Source organism: Pelodiscus sinensis, chromosome 17 (assembly GCF_049634645.1).
Source record: "Pelodiscus sinensis isolate JC-2024 chromosome 17, ASM4963464v1, whole genome shotgun sequence".
Classification (NCBI taxonomy): Eukaryota; Metazoa; Chordata; order Testudines; family Trionychidae; genus Pelodiscus; species Pelodiscus sinensis.
In genome coordinates, this window is record NC_134727.1 from 27,954,673 (window position 1) to 27,967,158 (window position 12,486).

General features: G+C 41.8%; 1 protein-coding gene and 1 long non-coding RNA gene across 16 annotated transcripts in view; one reads left to right on the top strand and one right to left on the bottom strand.

Moving 5' to 3' along the window:
• Positions 1–596: 596 nt before the first annotated feature.
• Positions 597–5,759, bottom strand: LOC142818733 (uncharacterized). Its single transcript, XR_012896361.1, has 5 exons — positions 5,625–5,759; positions 5,153–5,295; positions 2,240–2,278; positions 1,996–2,100; positions 597–1,060 (listed from the first exon to the last, which is right to left on the bottom strand). It is a non-coding gene; the product is annotated as an uncharacterized LOC142818733 (long non-coding RNA).
• Positions 5,760–6,784: 1,025 nt separating this feature from the next.
• Positions 6,785–12,486, top strand: part of TCF7 (transcription factor 7) — a 139,762-nt gene continuing 134,060 nt past the window's right edge. For 4 of the 15 annotated variants that reach the window (XM_075900374.1, XM_075900379.1, XM_075900383.1 and 1 more), the window contains exons 1-3: positions 6,788–7,321; positions 7,465–7,531; positions 8,224–8,330. In XM_075900374.1, coding sequence (XP_075756489.1) covers positions 7,124–7,321; positions 7,465–7,531; positions 8,224–8,330 — 372 coding nt within the window. In that variant the 5' untranslated portion in view covers positions 6,788–7,123. The other 11 variants (XM_075900377.1, XM_075900382.1, XM_075900385.1 and 8 more) reach the window with 7 other exon arrangements.

Genomic DNA, 12,486 nt, shown 5'->3' on the forward strand with positions numbered 1-12,486 from the left:
TAGGGAGGTGGTGGAATCTCCATCACTAGAGATATTTAAGAGCAGGTTAGACAAACACATGTCAGGGCTGGTCTCAATGGTGTTAAATCCTGCCATGAGGGCAGGGGACTGGATTTGATGTCCTCTCAAGGTCCCTTCCACTTCTAATATTCTATGAGGGGAAGTTGCAATTTACCACTGATGAATCCATCCTCCTTCTTAGAGCCTGTCTAGATCAGGGAAATATTCACTGATGTGACTACATTAGACAGTTACAGCAGTATAGACCCTCTACTGTGCAAAGAGGGCTTGCTGTGCTCTGATTGACTCTGATAACTTACCAGGATACTTTGCACTGATATTAGCCCCGCTTTACACCACTACTGTGCATCTACATGGGGCACTGTATGATACCCCAATATGGACAGAGTCTTAAACCTGCACTTCCAGGACTAATACAAACAATTTGTGCAAATGTTTCTCCAAAACATTCCATATATTTTTGCAGACTCTTCAAGCATGTGGAATACGTATGCTAATGGCAGAATTAAACAATGCTCTGGGAAAACCATTATAAAACAAGTCTCTTTTACAAATAAATCTTCAGGGTAATTTTGTATGCAAGCAGCAGACACACGTATGTCCAAAAAGAAGGTAAAACAATAAGGCACATATACTTTATTGAAAAGAGAGAAATGAATAAACACAGATTTAAACCAATGTTGGCTAAAGTTAGCCCTGACTTACACCCACTGGCTAGAATGGCATTACATTGGTGTAGTGCAGGATAAAATTGTGTCCAAAGCAAGTGACAGCTAATCAGAACTTCACTGAACTTCTCAACTTCTTTTCCTATTTGCCCTGGGTCAGAGTTGCCCATGATTCCTAGCCACTCCTTTTGGTCCAGGACACAGAGATCTTGGAGTTCCAGTCCTCTTTCCTTCAAACTTTTTCTTTACAGTCTTTCCATTATATCCTTGGTCTTTCTCACTGTTTTCTTCCTCCGAGGCTCTCTTTGTTGGTCATTCTTCTGCTGTTCTTATCACGTGTCCAATCCACCTCAGAGTATTCTCAGTTAGCACTAGAAGAGTATGTTTACACCACAATAAAACACCTGTGGCATGACCACAGATGGCTTGGGTCAGGCTGCATGAGGTTCACAAGGCTCAGGCCTTGGGGATATATAATTGCAGTGTAAATGTTTAGGCTCAGAATGGAGCCCAGAGTCTGAGACCATGCGTGGGAAGAAGATCTCAGAGCCAGGGTGCCAGTCCATGCGCAAAGCTGTTTTACTATTTTTAACCCTGTGAGCCCAAGTTTGTTGACCTGGTTTCCAAAACATGGTGTAACAAGTTTTTTAATCACAGCATAGACATACCCTAAGAGTTCCAGCTTCATGTTTCTTGTACTTCTTCCAGGTACATTCTGTGCGCCCTCTACTAGTATACCAATCTCCTCATTATATTACTTTCAATTATTTCTATCTATCTTCTATATCTCCATAAGATCCACTATTCCCAAACCAGAGCATAGGTAGGGACAAGAACATGCAGCCTCCCCCTTTCTTTTCAATTTGTCACTTAATTGCCTGTTAATTACATCAGATAATCAGAACTGATATAATATATGAAGAAGTATTTTTTAAAACAGCTAAAAAAAAATTAGTGCTGACAAACCCCAAGTTCTAAAATCATGAGTCAGACCCTCCCCAAAAAAAACCATGAGGTTTTTTTAAAATATTGCTTTTGATCTGCTTTTTTTTTTAAACTTGCTCTGCCCATCCTCAATGTGTGTGCGACACTTAGTGTGGCCAGCACTCCCAAATTTATTTATAATTCTGTGCTGCACAACCCAGTCCCACCAATTCTCTTCCATCCCAGCTCTTACCTTGCTGCTCAGCACCTATTAGTATAGTCCCACTCTAATCACCCCCTCATTAGCTCAGCTCCCCAGCTGACCAATTCCATCCCCCATGTAGCTTCTCCCCTCAGTTCAGGCCTTTTCCCCCAGCCTCACCTCTGTTCCTCCTGGGGCAATTCACCCTCCTTCCCCTGGTCTAGCGGGCTGCAGCAGGGTTCTTTCTTCACCTTACAGGATGGGGGAGGATAGCTCTAGGATTGCCTCCACAGAGATATCAAAAACAGGTCAACAAGGACAATCCTGATTCCGGAGCCCCTGGAGCTGCATAACTGGCAGCATGTGCTGAGCACCCCTCTGGATTGCCCAGGGACAGAAACCTCAGCAAAGAGGATAATCCTACCTCTTTGGCAGCTCCAGGGTCCCCTTCCCAGGTCAGGAGCTGCAGGAATAAAGAGGAGAGGAAGAAAAAACAGAGGAGCTGTCCCCTCACTCACAGGAGGGGCGGGGCAGCTACCCCCATCCCCTCCTCTAAGAATGGTGTCAGGAGCAGGGGAGGGAGAGAGCTTTGCTTTCTTCCTGCAGCAGCTTTGGCTGGCTGATCTTTCCCAGCAGGCATAGTAGTGGGGCTCTCACTCAGGCAGAGGAATACCAGCCCACACTCCTAAGACTCACAAAGAAGTCCCCACAGCTGGTACACTGATCACCAAATAGAGCCAGCCATGCCAATCTGAAACTTCTGTTCACAGAATAATGAGTGGAATCCAGAACGCATGGAATCCTGAACCCACTGGTGTTAGTACTTTTCTTCTCTATTGCCTACTAATGGTTCTTATCTGCCTCTTTTGACTATCCAGTCTTTAGGTGCTTATGACTTTGTTTTTCCTGTTACATTCTAGCGGCTTTCCCCTTGATATTTTTATACCCACTACCTCTTCTTGTTCCCCCTCCCCTATTTATTTTAGTTCTGGACATCTGAAGAAGTGGGCTGTGCCCATGAAAGCTCACAATACCATCTACATGTTTTGTTAGTTCTACGAGACTATTTGTTGTTTTTTAAGTTTATCCTGTACAGACTATCTCAACTACCCCCTGAAGCTTTTGAACACTCCCAGAGACTTCAGATTTTCACCCAGTGAAGTCACTCACACTGTGATACCCACAGAATATTTTATCTGTTTGGTTCGTTTAACATATTTGCACAGCATTCAGAATACATCCTATTGACAAGGGTGGAATGATTAGATTAGATAAAATAGATCTCTTTATTCTTAAAAATGCATAGTTATCACCCAGAAGATAGAATGTCCTGAAAAGTTATTGTACATGTTTACTTGTAAAAAAACAAATACTGGCTGGTCATTAGAAAATGTAACAATGCTGACAGCAGATGTGCTTCTTTGCTTTAGATGTCTGCTTATAAAAAAGAACAAGTATGTCAGAGGCTCAAAGATGACATCAGGAAAAGTTCCTTAATTCACAGATGACTGCACCTTTCCAAAAACGTTAACATGGAAAAGCTGGATTGATTTAATCATCCATACAAGCAAATGATACTTAGTGCCAAATTGGTCTTTTGGGATCTTTTCCATGTAAATAATACAAATCAAACCTGGAGGTTCAGTGCCGATATGATCTGACAAGTGAGCCAAGATTTTCACTGTACTTTGATCCAGCTCCAAAAACATACTCAAGGTAAAATTGGTTGTGTTTAACCATTTTCCATTTCAGTTTTAAATTTTAGACATTTATCATATGGGAAACTTGCCTATAGTGCTTAAAAGACAAGTCTGATTAAACTGACTCATAGCCTTAAACATATCAATCTTTGTATATTTGATATTGAGACTGAAAAACAATTTACAATATGCCACCTGATGAGATTCAGCATTACCTAATTGTTTTTAAATGGTGTATTCTGGATTTGTACACCCTGACTCAGAATCTTCAAGTATTTCTAGCACTGTTCCCTTTTTCTTCTATTTAAATGTTTGAAGCTATAATTCTGAAGACAGTAAAGTGGATAGGCTTTTGTTTTCTAAATGACTTCCCAACTTTACCACATTCTTCCGTTCCACAAATAGTCAGAAAATACTCTGCAAACTGTCATGAATTGCCCTTAGAAGAAAAACTCTGTATGTATTCACTTTATTTTGATTTGCAGACTGCTTTGGTTATTTTGTTATTATAACTCAAGCTTAAGTGTTAATTTTATTTTTATCTTTGATTGTAAAAAACAATAAATCTCTTTCTGTAGAACCTATTTTAATAATAGAGTGAAGATGCAGCAATTCAAAATCTGCAGAAATAAAGAAGAAAATCTTGGCCAATGCTTTCAGAATTAGGTACCTAAATATGGATTTAGGCATCCAGATTTTTTTAAAATTGATTCTTCTTAGTAATAAGAACCTAAGAATGGGCATACTGGGTCAGACCACCGGTCCATCTAGCCCAGTATTCTGTCTTCCAACAGTGGCCAATGCCAGATGCCCCAGAGGAAGTGAACAGACCAGGCAATCATCAGGTGATCCCTCTCCTGTCATCCATTTCCAGACTCTCACAAATAGAGTCTAGGGACACCATTCCAACCCATCCTGGCTAATAATCATTGATGGATGTAACCTCCATTAATTTATCTAGCTCTTTTTTGAACCCTGTTAAAGTCCTAGTCTTCACAATATTTTGTGTCAATGAGTTCCACAGGTTGACTGTGCACTGCATGAAGAAAAACTTTTTTGTTTGTTTTAAACCTGCTGTTAATTTTATTTGGTGACCCCTAGTTCTTACGTTATGAGAACAAATAACTTTTTCTTATTCACTTTTTCCACACCAGTCATGATTTTATAGACTTCTATCACATTCCCCTTTAGTCTCTACTTTTCTAAATGAAAAGTCCCAGTCTTTTTAATCTCTCTTCAAAAATCTCTTTTTAAATCTCTTTTCAAAATCTTGTGGATTTTTTAGCTTCCATCAATTACTAACTGGTAATATTTAATATTAGAAAGGCTCTTTTCTCTGCCCCCCTTTCTTTTTTGTATGTGTGGGTCAAGGTTAATGAAAATAAGACAGATCTTTTATTTTGGGTCTTAAACATAAAATGATGTGTCTACCAGAAATGTTGGATAAAATATTTGCTCTCCTTGAAGATTGTGATATTTGTATTCTAAGCCTCACCACAGTGGGTTTCTTTAAATAGAAGCTATACTTTACTCCTAAATTGCTTAAGGCAAAGGAAGCAGAGATGATGTTTTTATGAATGTTTAAATGCAAATGGAACTGAGAGTGAATGCTATGCTAGCTAACATCAAAGGCTCACCAAAATCTCTGCATTAATGAGGCTCTTTGTTTCCTGGATCACAGATTACAACAGGTTTCCAACTCATTGCCAAGGTTTTATCTCCATTTGGGAGGCCTGTAAACCTCTGACGATTTTTTTCAGATACAAAACAAGAGGAGAATCTGAAAGAAATGAAAATTTAAAATAACAAATATTCCATTCAAATTATTCCTCACATTGATTACAGCTTTGATTTGAAAAAATAATCTGAAAAAGAAAGAAAATTTACAAAGGAACTCCCCTAAAATCAAATTTGATTTGACTGGCTGAGTAAGGAAGCTTATAAGCAGAATTATTTATAGTATCCCTATCTATTTCACACATCTGTTTCCACCCCCCCCTCCCCAAATAAGTTGTAAGCATTATGTGATATAAAAAAAATCAAGTATCAGGTCATTGTAAAAATTAAATATATTGATTACTTTTTAAAGTGGTACCAAATAATTCTCACCCCCAAAAAAGCAATAAAAAGACACGCACAACAATAAGTCCCTTAATTAACAGGCAAAATAGGGACCCAGATTCTCAGCTCCTTATTTCAAGTGTTGAATGCCACAAATATGTGCTATATTAGGCCATAAAGACCAATTTACATGGCGTCACTACAGCCTGAAGAAAAACTCTCCCAAACCCCCAGGCTATCTTATGCAATCTTAATTAAGGAAAACAAACAGCGGGTGTGTGTTTTTAAGCTACCAGAGACATGCACAGGACTTGTTGTATGGGATCAGCCGAGATGGGGAGTTTCCTTTCCATGGGAACTGTGGGATTTTTTTTATCTCTCCTCTAAACTGACGCCAAAAACAGACCTGTCTTGGAAATTGGCCGCGAAGATGTTAATTTCATGTTTCCGGGCCCTCCGGGCAAGTTAGGAAAACTAATAATTTTCTGAAATCGGACGTCACGTCTGTGTGTCTCATGAGATCGGGGCGAGGGGGCCAAGCAATACTTGCCAACGAGAAAGCCCAGGACCCGGGCTGGGCAGAGGGAAGGTGGCTAATGAGATGTATCCTGCCAGTTACAAACTCAATCCATTACCACGCTGCCTCGAACCTTGCAGGGTTGCACGTTGGCTCGGCCCTGGCAGAGAGGCAAGGAAAACCGGGGTCGATCAAAGCAGGCAATACATGAATGAATGAATTCCCCATCCAAACTTCCGAAGCCCGTGCAATGGAACGGGCCCGATCCTGCTTCCCCCGGGTAAGTCACTGGCGTCCCCCACTCACTGCAGGATCGGGCCCCGCGGCCAGCAGCACGCCTGAGCGAGGGAGGGGTGCAGCGCTAGGGCTGGCTGGGAGCCGGGGTGGAGGGGTTAACATTTCAGCCACTGGCGAGTCCAAAAATAAAACTGGAATCACGCTCCGGAACCCCCAAAGCCGCCTTAGACACCCCGCCCCACGGGAGACCCTGCCCCTGGTGCCCATGGTCCTGCACAGATTGCTGGAGAGAGGGGGAAGGTATACAGCGGTGAGTCCCTTAAGGCCCCGGGCTCCCCCCTCGCCGGGTGTGCAGGCATCGGCGCGGCCCCTTTAAGACAGGCGCGCCGGAGTGTCTGTCTGTGTGTGTGTGTGTCACAGAACCCCGCCCCGGAGCTGTCAATCAGCCGGCGGCTGCTTTGATGTCTCCAGCCCCTGGCTGGGGCTGCTCCGCCTGGCTCGCAGACACCGCTCCGCGCCGGGCGCTCCAGTGCCGTGCGTCTCCCGGCCGGAGCCTCGGGCTTGCGCTCCCCCAGGCTGCTACTTGGCTGAACTTTTCCCGGGGCAGAGCAGGGGGATTGCAGGTCCCCGGATCCTGCTGCTTTTTCTCCACCAAGCCCCCCAGGCTGCAGCAGTGCACCCCGACTCCCGCCCCTTCCCCCCAGAAGGGTTGGATCCTAAGGGGGGGGTGGAGGGAGCCGTCGAAGTCCCCGCGTGGCTTGGAAGAGGAGCGGCGGCGGGGTGGGGGGGGACCATGCCCCAGCTCAGCAGCGGCGGAGGGGATGACCTGGGGGCCAATGACGAGATGATCGCCTTTAAGGACGAAGGGGAGCAAGAGGAGAAGATCCAGGAAAGCGCCTTCACCGAGCGCGACCTGGCCGACCTCAAGTCCTCGCTGGTGCACGAGTCGGAGAGTAGCAATAGCCCCGCAGCCGCGGCGGCCGATCCGGAGGTGAGAGAGCCCCCTCCCCGCCCGCACAAAGGGCTTTGCCTCCTGCTAGTTCCTGTCTTTGGTTTATTGCAATGAATAAAACTTTGTTTCTCCCACCCCCCCATCCCCTGATGTGTTTTTCTCCCCCCCCCCCCCCCCAACAGGCGATCAGGCGTGTGCAGGATCCTCAACGGGCTTATCAGGAGAAACTCCAGGATCACATGGAAGATGGTTAGTTTGAAACCATTCATTTATCCGGCCCTTCCTCTCTCTGTAACCCCCTCCCCCTCCACCGGCAACCCTTTGGGTGATGTGCTGAGTCCTGGGGAGGGATTTGGGGCGGGGGAGAAGAGAAACTTGAGTTTCTTTCTATAAATCAGAGCAGTCAAAAAAAAATCAGGGAGGAACTTTGATTCGCCAGTTGAAGAAGCCCTTGAGTGCTGGATACATTGTATTGCCACAACACAAGGGGGTTTAGTCACTCCCTTGACATTCAATGTGTAAACAATCCTCCCCTTTCTCTCAGTGTCTGAAATATTATTGATGTGCTGGTCTCTTGGTGGGTCTCTGGAGACAAGCTTTAGGAATCTGTGGTGATGCGGGGGAATGGTCCAGGAATAGTACTGCTCTGTTGAGTGTGCTTCACCCTAAAGGGAAAACCATTGAGCGCAAGTTTTTATTGGGCTTTAGCACTAAAACAAATCAGAGCTGTTGATGGAGGCAGGCTAGTGGCACAGAAAATACAAATGTGTTATAAGTCTTAAGGGTAAACTATGCACATAAAATAATTATTCTAGAACAGAGGGCACCAAAAATATATAGGTTGCTCCTAATATTCTGTTTGCAAACTATAAGCACCTGGCCCAGGCAGAGGAATGACCTGTTTAGGGCACGTCCTAATGAAAATACTTTAATTTTAACAGGTATAAAGCATCAGGACACAGGGATGTACAAAGGATCTGCGTATTCTGGCTACCCTTTCCTAATGCTCTCAGACCCTTATCTTCCAAATGGATCTATGTCACCTTTGGTGAGTTCATCATGTTTTTGACAAGTTTTCTAACCTTTCACAACTGACGTATGTTGCTGACAGCTATGCAATCACTTGATGCCAATGCTTTTGCAGTCCTGATGTAGCATTATTTCTAAAAGGCCTGGATGGTGGCCTAAAGAAATTAAAGGAAAAGGATGAGCGGGTGAATAAGGTTCAACCCCAAGACAGTGGTGTGGTTCTGAATTCTCAAGAGGGGTTTGTTTTCAGATCGCCTCAGCTTCTAGTTTCATCCTCCGTCTTCAACAAATAGATTAAGAACTACCTGTAAGAGCTACTTGCAGAATGCCGCCTTTGTTTCTCCTTAAGTATGAGATGATGATTTGTGATATATGTGTTTATGAAACTAGCACCCAGCTCAGCTGTCTTGGTATCCCCTTGTAAAATGGCTTGCTTTGTTGTCCATCCCTCCAACCCCAGCATGAAAGGGTTCAGTTGTGGATAATCTTCATAGGGATGTACATTTTACCATGTTTAATTAGTTGCAGTTGGGGCTACACAAAGGTCTAATGTTCCTAAAAGGCAATGATTGTTCCACTCTTTTTTTTTTTTTTTTTTTTTACAGAAGTTTTGCAAATAAATATTAAGTAAATTTTAGTAATAAGTATACAATTTACTGTATGTATTAATTTATTAGATGAATTCTTTGATATGGGGGGGGGGTTCACCAGAAAATCCTTATCCATAGACATCTCTAGCAGAGTTTTTAACAGAAATTGCAAATAACCAACACAAAGGGGCATATTCGGCTGCAAATCTTGAGTAATTGTATGGATGTCAACCATTATTCTAGATTTGGAGTTGTGTAAATGAGAGCAGAATATGGTCCATCTTATTTCATTTTTAGTTTTGGTCTTACTGCTACAAGATTTAGAACAATATATTTTGACCTCCTTTAATGTAAACCTGCAGGTCTCTGAAATTCTACTAACTTTAAGAATTTTAGTCCTTTCAGAACTTGAAAAGTAAGAATGCAAAAACTGCTGCTATGAAAAATGCTATGGTGGGGTACTATGAAACACTTTTTGAGTCAAGGCATAATAAAACGTTTGTGTGACCCATCTAAACGGTTGCAATATTACAAGTTTTAAAGTAGGGTAGTGGTAGCTTTGGCTATTTTTGAAATCTTGTTGTGTTTATAGTACAGTTGCCCGGTAAAGTGTAAGACCTTTAGCTGGTGTAGTCGTTCATTCCACTTAAGTCGTTTTACAGTAACTGAGGGACCTGTCTTTACATTTGTTGTAATTTTCTTCATTATACAAAAAGAAATGATACATTTGCAAGGCCATGCCAATGTGGAACACTATATATACATCTGGTCACTTGTTTCCATCCTCCTACCTGTTACTCCAGGTTCCTGTTAATCCTCTCATTTCTCTCCCCGATAATGCTCTTCTTTTGCTGTTACATTTTGAAGTGTGCTACTAAAGCTGGTTTTTTTTTAATAATGCCATTAATTTGTGCTCCCTGGTACAGAATTTGGATGAGCTGTCACTTGTGTTGGCACAGTAGCTATTCAGATGCTTAAGAATTCTGTGAATATTTATATACATCTTAACCCTTTGAGGATCTTATTCTGTTGGTTAAAACTGTGGCAGCCTGTTTATTAGCAGTGTGGTTAAGAAACAGGCTTTTGGTTAGTGAACCAGTTAAGGAACCTCCCACCACTGCTAATGTAAAAAGAGTATGGGTTTACAGTTGGAGGAAGGTAGAGTAAAACAAACAGTACAGAAATCAAGAGAATGAAAAATGGCAAGCAGAGCGGGAAGGATCCAAAGTCCATTTAAATTCAATGGAAATCTTTTAATCAAGCCATACAGATTATGCAATGCCTCAGGTTCGGTGGACTGAAATGGTGATTTAATTTTTCTATCTAAAAATCTGTTACTTATTTTAAAAATGTGGAAAGAGTTCTTCCCTAAAATCAAGGAGAAGTTGCAAATCTTCCTTCTTAACTCTAAAGAAGGTACAATATATATAACTAACTATTTTCTTCTGGCCGATTTGGTCTGTATTTAGTATTGATTGATTACAGTAATTTATACAAAAGTTAAGGTAGTAAGTATTTTTACTGCTATCATTTGTGATCATATAATACTGTTCATGTTTTATAAGAAATAGATTTTGATCCAATAGTTATTCCCACTGTGTGATCATTATTATGATTGAAGATTTGGGATACTTATCCTCCAAGAAAAATATTGCGTTTTTAATTAAAATTCTGGCAGCTTAAGGGGATTGTGTGAAAAATAAGATTGTACATCACTGTTGTATATCTACTTGGTAGTGAAGCCTTACTCTAACTGGGACTTCCTGTGAACATTTGTAGGCAGCTGGGATGAATTTTGTAATCCTCCTCCCTGCCCCTTCTTCTCTCTCTCCACCCCATAAGAGAGAAGGAGCCCAGGCAGTGCTTTGAAAACTCAGGAATAGCAAAAAATCCAAGGGATTCAGAAATAAGGCTGGAATTGAACCCCCGCACTGTTGTTATAAAATCATGTCCGGTCTGCAGACAGACTCCTGTTTTTGTTAGACACAGTATTACAATGAATTAAGGCTGGAATCAGTTCTGGGTGTCTCTGCTTTTGTGAACAAGTCACAACATTAGTATTACTGTGCTAACCTTAATGTTGTTAAAAATTATTTTCACGATAGCTCCAATTGTGTTTCAGTTTCTTAAGGGCTCGGTCATAGTTTGATAACTGAAGTAATGGACTAGCAGTGCGTGAACTGATATCTTGTCCACCTCGTGTAATAGTAGGTTTCATATATATGCATTACATTTTATCCTAATGCATGCAACTCTGATTTTTATGTGTACATGTGCCTTTCTTGAGCCATGAATTAAGTGACTCGCTGCTTGAGTTCATCAGCAGTTCAATGCTCCAGTTGATTAGTTTTGCTCTTACCTTACATTAAGATGGTGGCGAAAGGCTTTAGGTGCTGGAATTAGGGCATGCTGGGGTTGCTGTCGCACCCCTTGGCTTGAAATCGTTTTCATCATACAGTTTGGTTTAATGGCTTTCAGCATCTCCTCTGTACAACTTGTTTCAGCACCCCTGCTAAAGGCCTTATTTTAGCACCCTGTGGTCAGCTATTTGGCACTCTGGCCAAATTTAGGCTGCACGTGCAATAGACTGATGAGGTCCTTTTAAAGTGATTATGATCTGTTGTATTGATGCCTGCTTCAGCATGCTGTGCACAGATGGTGGATGTATTAGGTCATAAAGTGTTCTGGACTAGCATCCTCAATATTGGTGCTGCACATGTGTATCGAGGGACTAATCCTCCACTCCTACTCTGAGGAAAGTTCGAGCTTTCTCAGAGTGTGTAGACTTTTGTCAGTTACAAATCTGTATGGAACATCCAATGAATGCGTATCAATGTATTCAGAAGCTATTTTTCCAAATGCAACACCAAATAATAAAGGGATATCCTTTTTATTAAAGTACAAATGACTTTAAAGGACATTAAGGCATCTCCTTAGTAGTTATGTCTGTCTTTTAGGCATTTATAAACAGCAGAGGACAAACATGTTAAAACTTTGATCAGATTAAAATCTTCTTGCTCTGGTTGTATAATTAAATTTAGGCCTGAGGGAGTTTTCTGAACATTGTTACATCTTGTAGCACGTGGTACTCAAAAGGTTTTAAGAAGCACTGGTAAGTTCCTGTATTTTGTATATGAGGATATAAAATAAGGAAATTAACTGTAGTAGTGGAAGTGCATAGGGCCAACTTTGCACTTCTAAAATCAGTGACAGAATTCCTGGTGACTTCATATGGCCAGTATTAGGTCATCTACTCCTGGGGTCAATTTTTGCCAGCATTATCTAAGGACCTATTTGAAATCATGGGATGGCATTATCTAAGGAAGTGTGTCTGGCCCACGAAAGCTCATCACCTAATAAACCATCTTGTTAGTCTTTAAAGTGCTACATAGTTCTGTCTTTTGTTTTAGCTACACCAGACTAACACGGCTGCATCTCTATCACTATTCTCAGTTGGATTTGGTGGGCTTGTAAGGTAACTGAGGGAATAATTAATGCTTTTCATATGCAAGTCTGAGACTCTGGAGTGGCTTTCCCACCCTTAAATCCAGCTTTATGCCACCTGTTGTTTGAAAACATAATCCC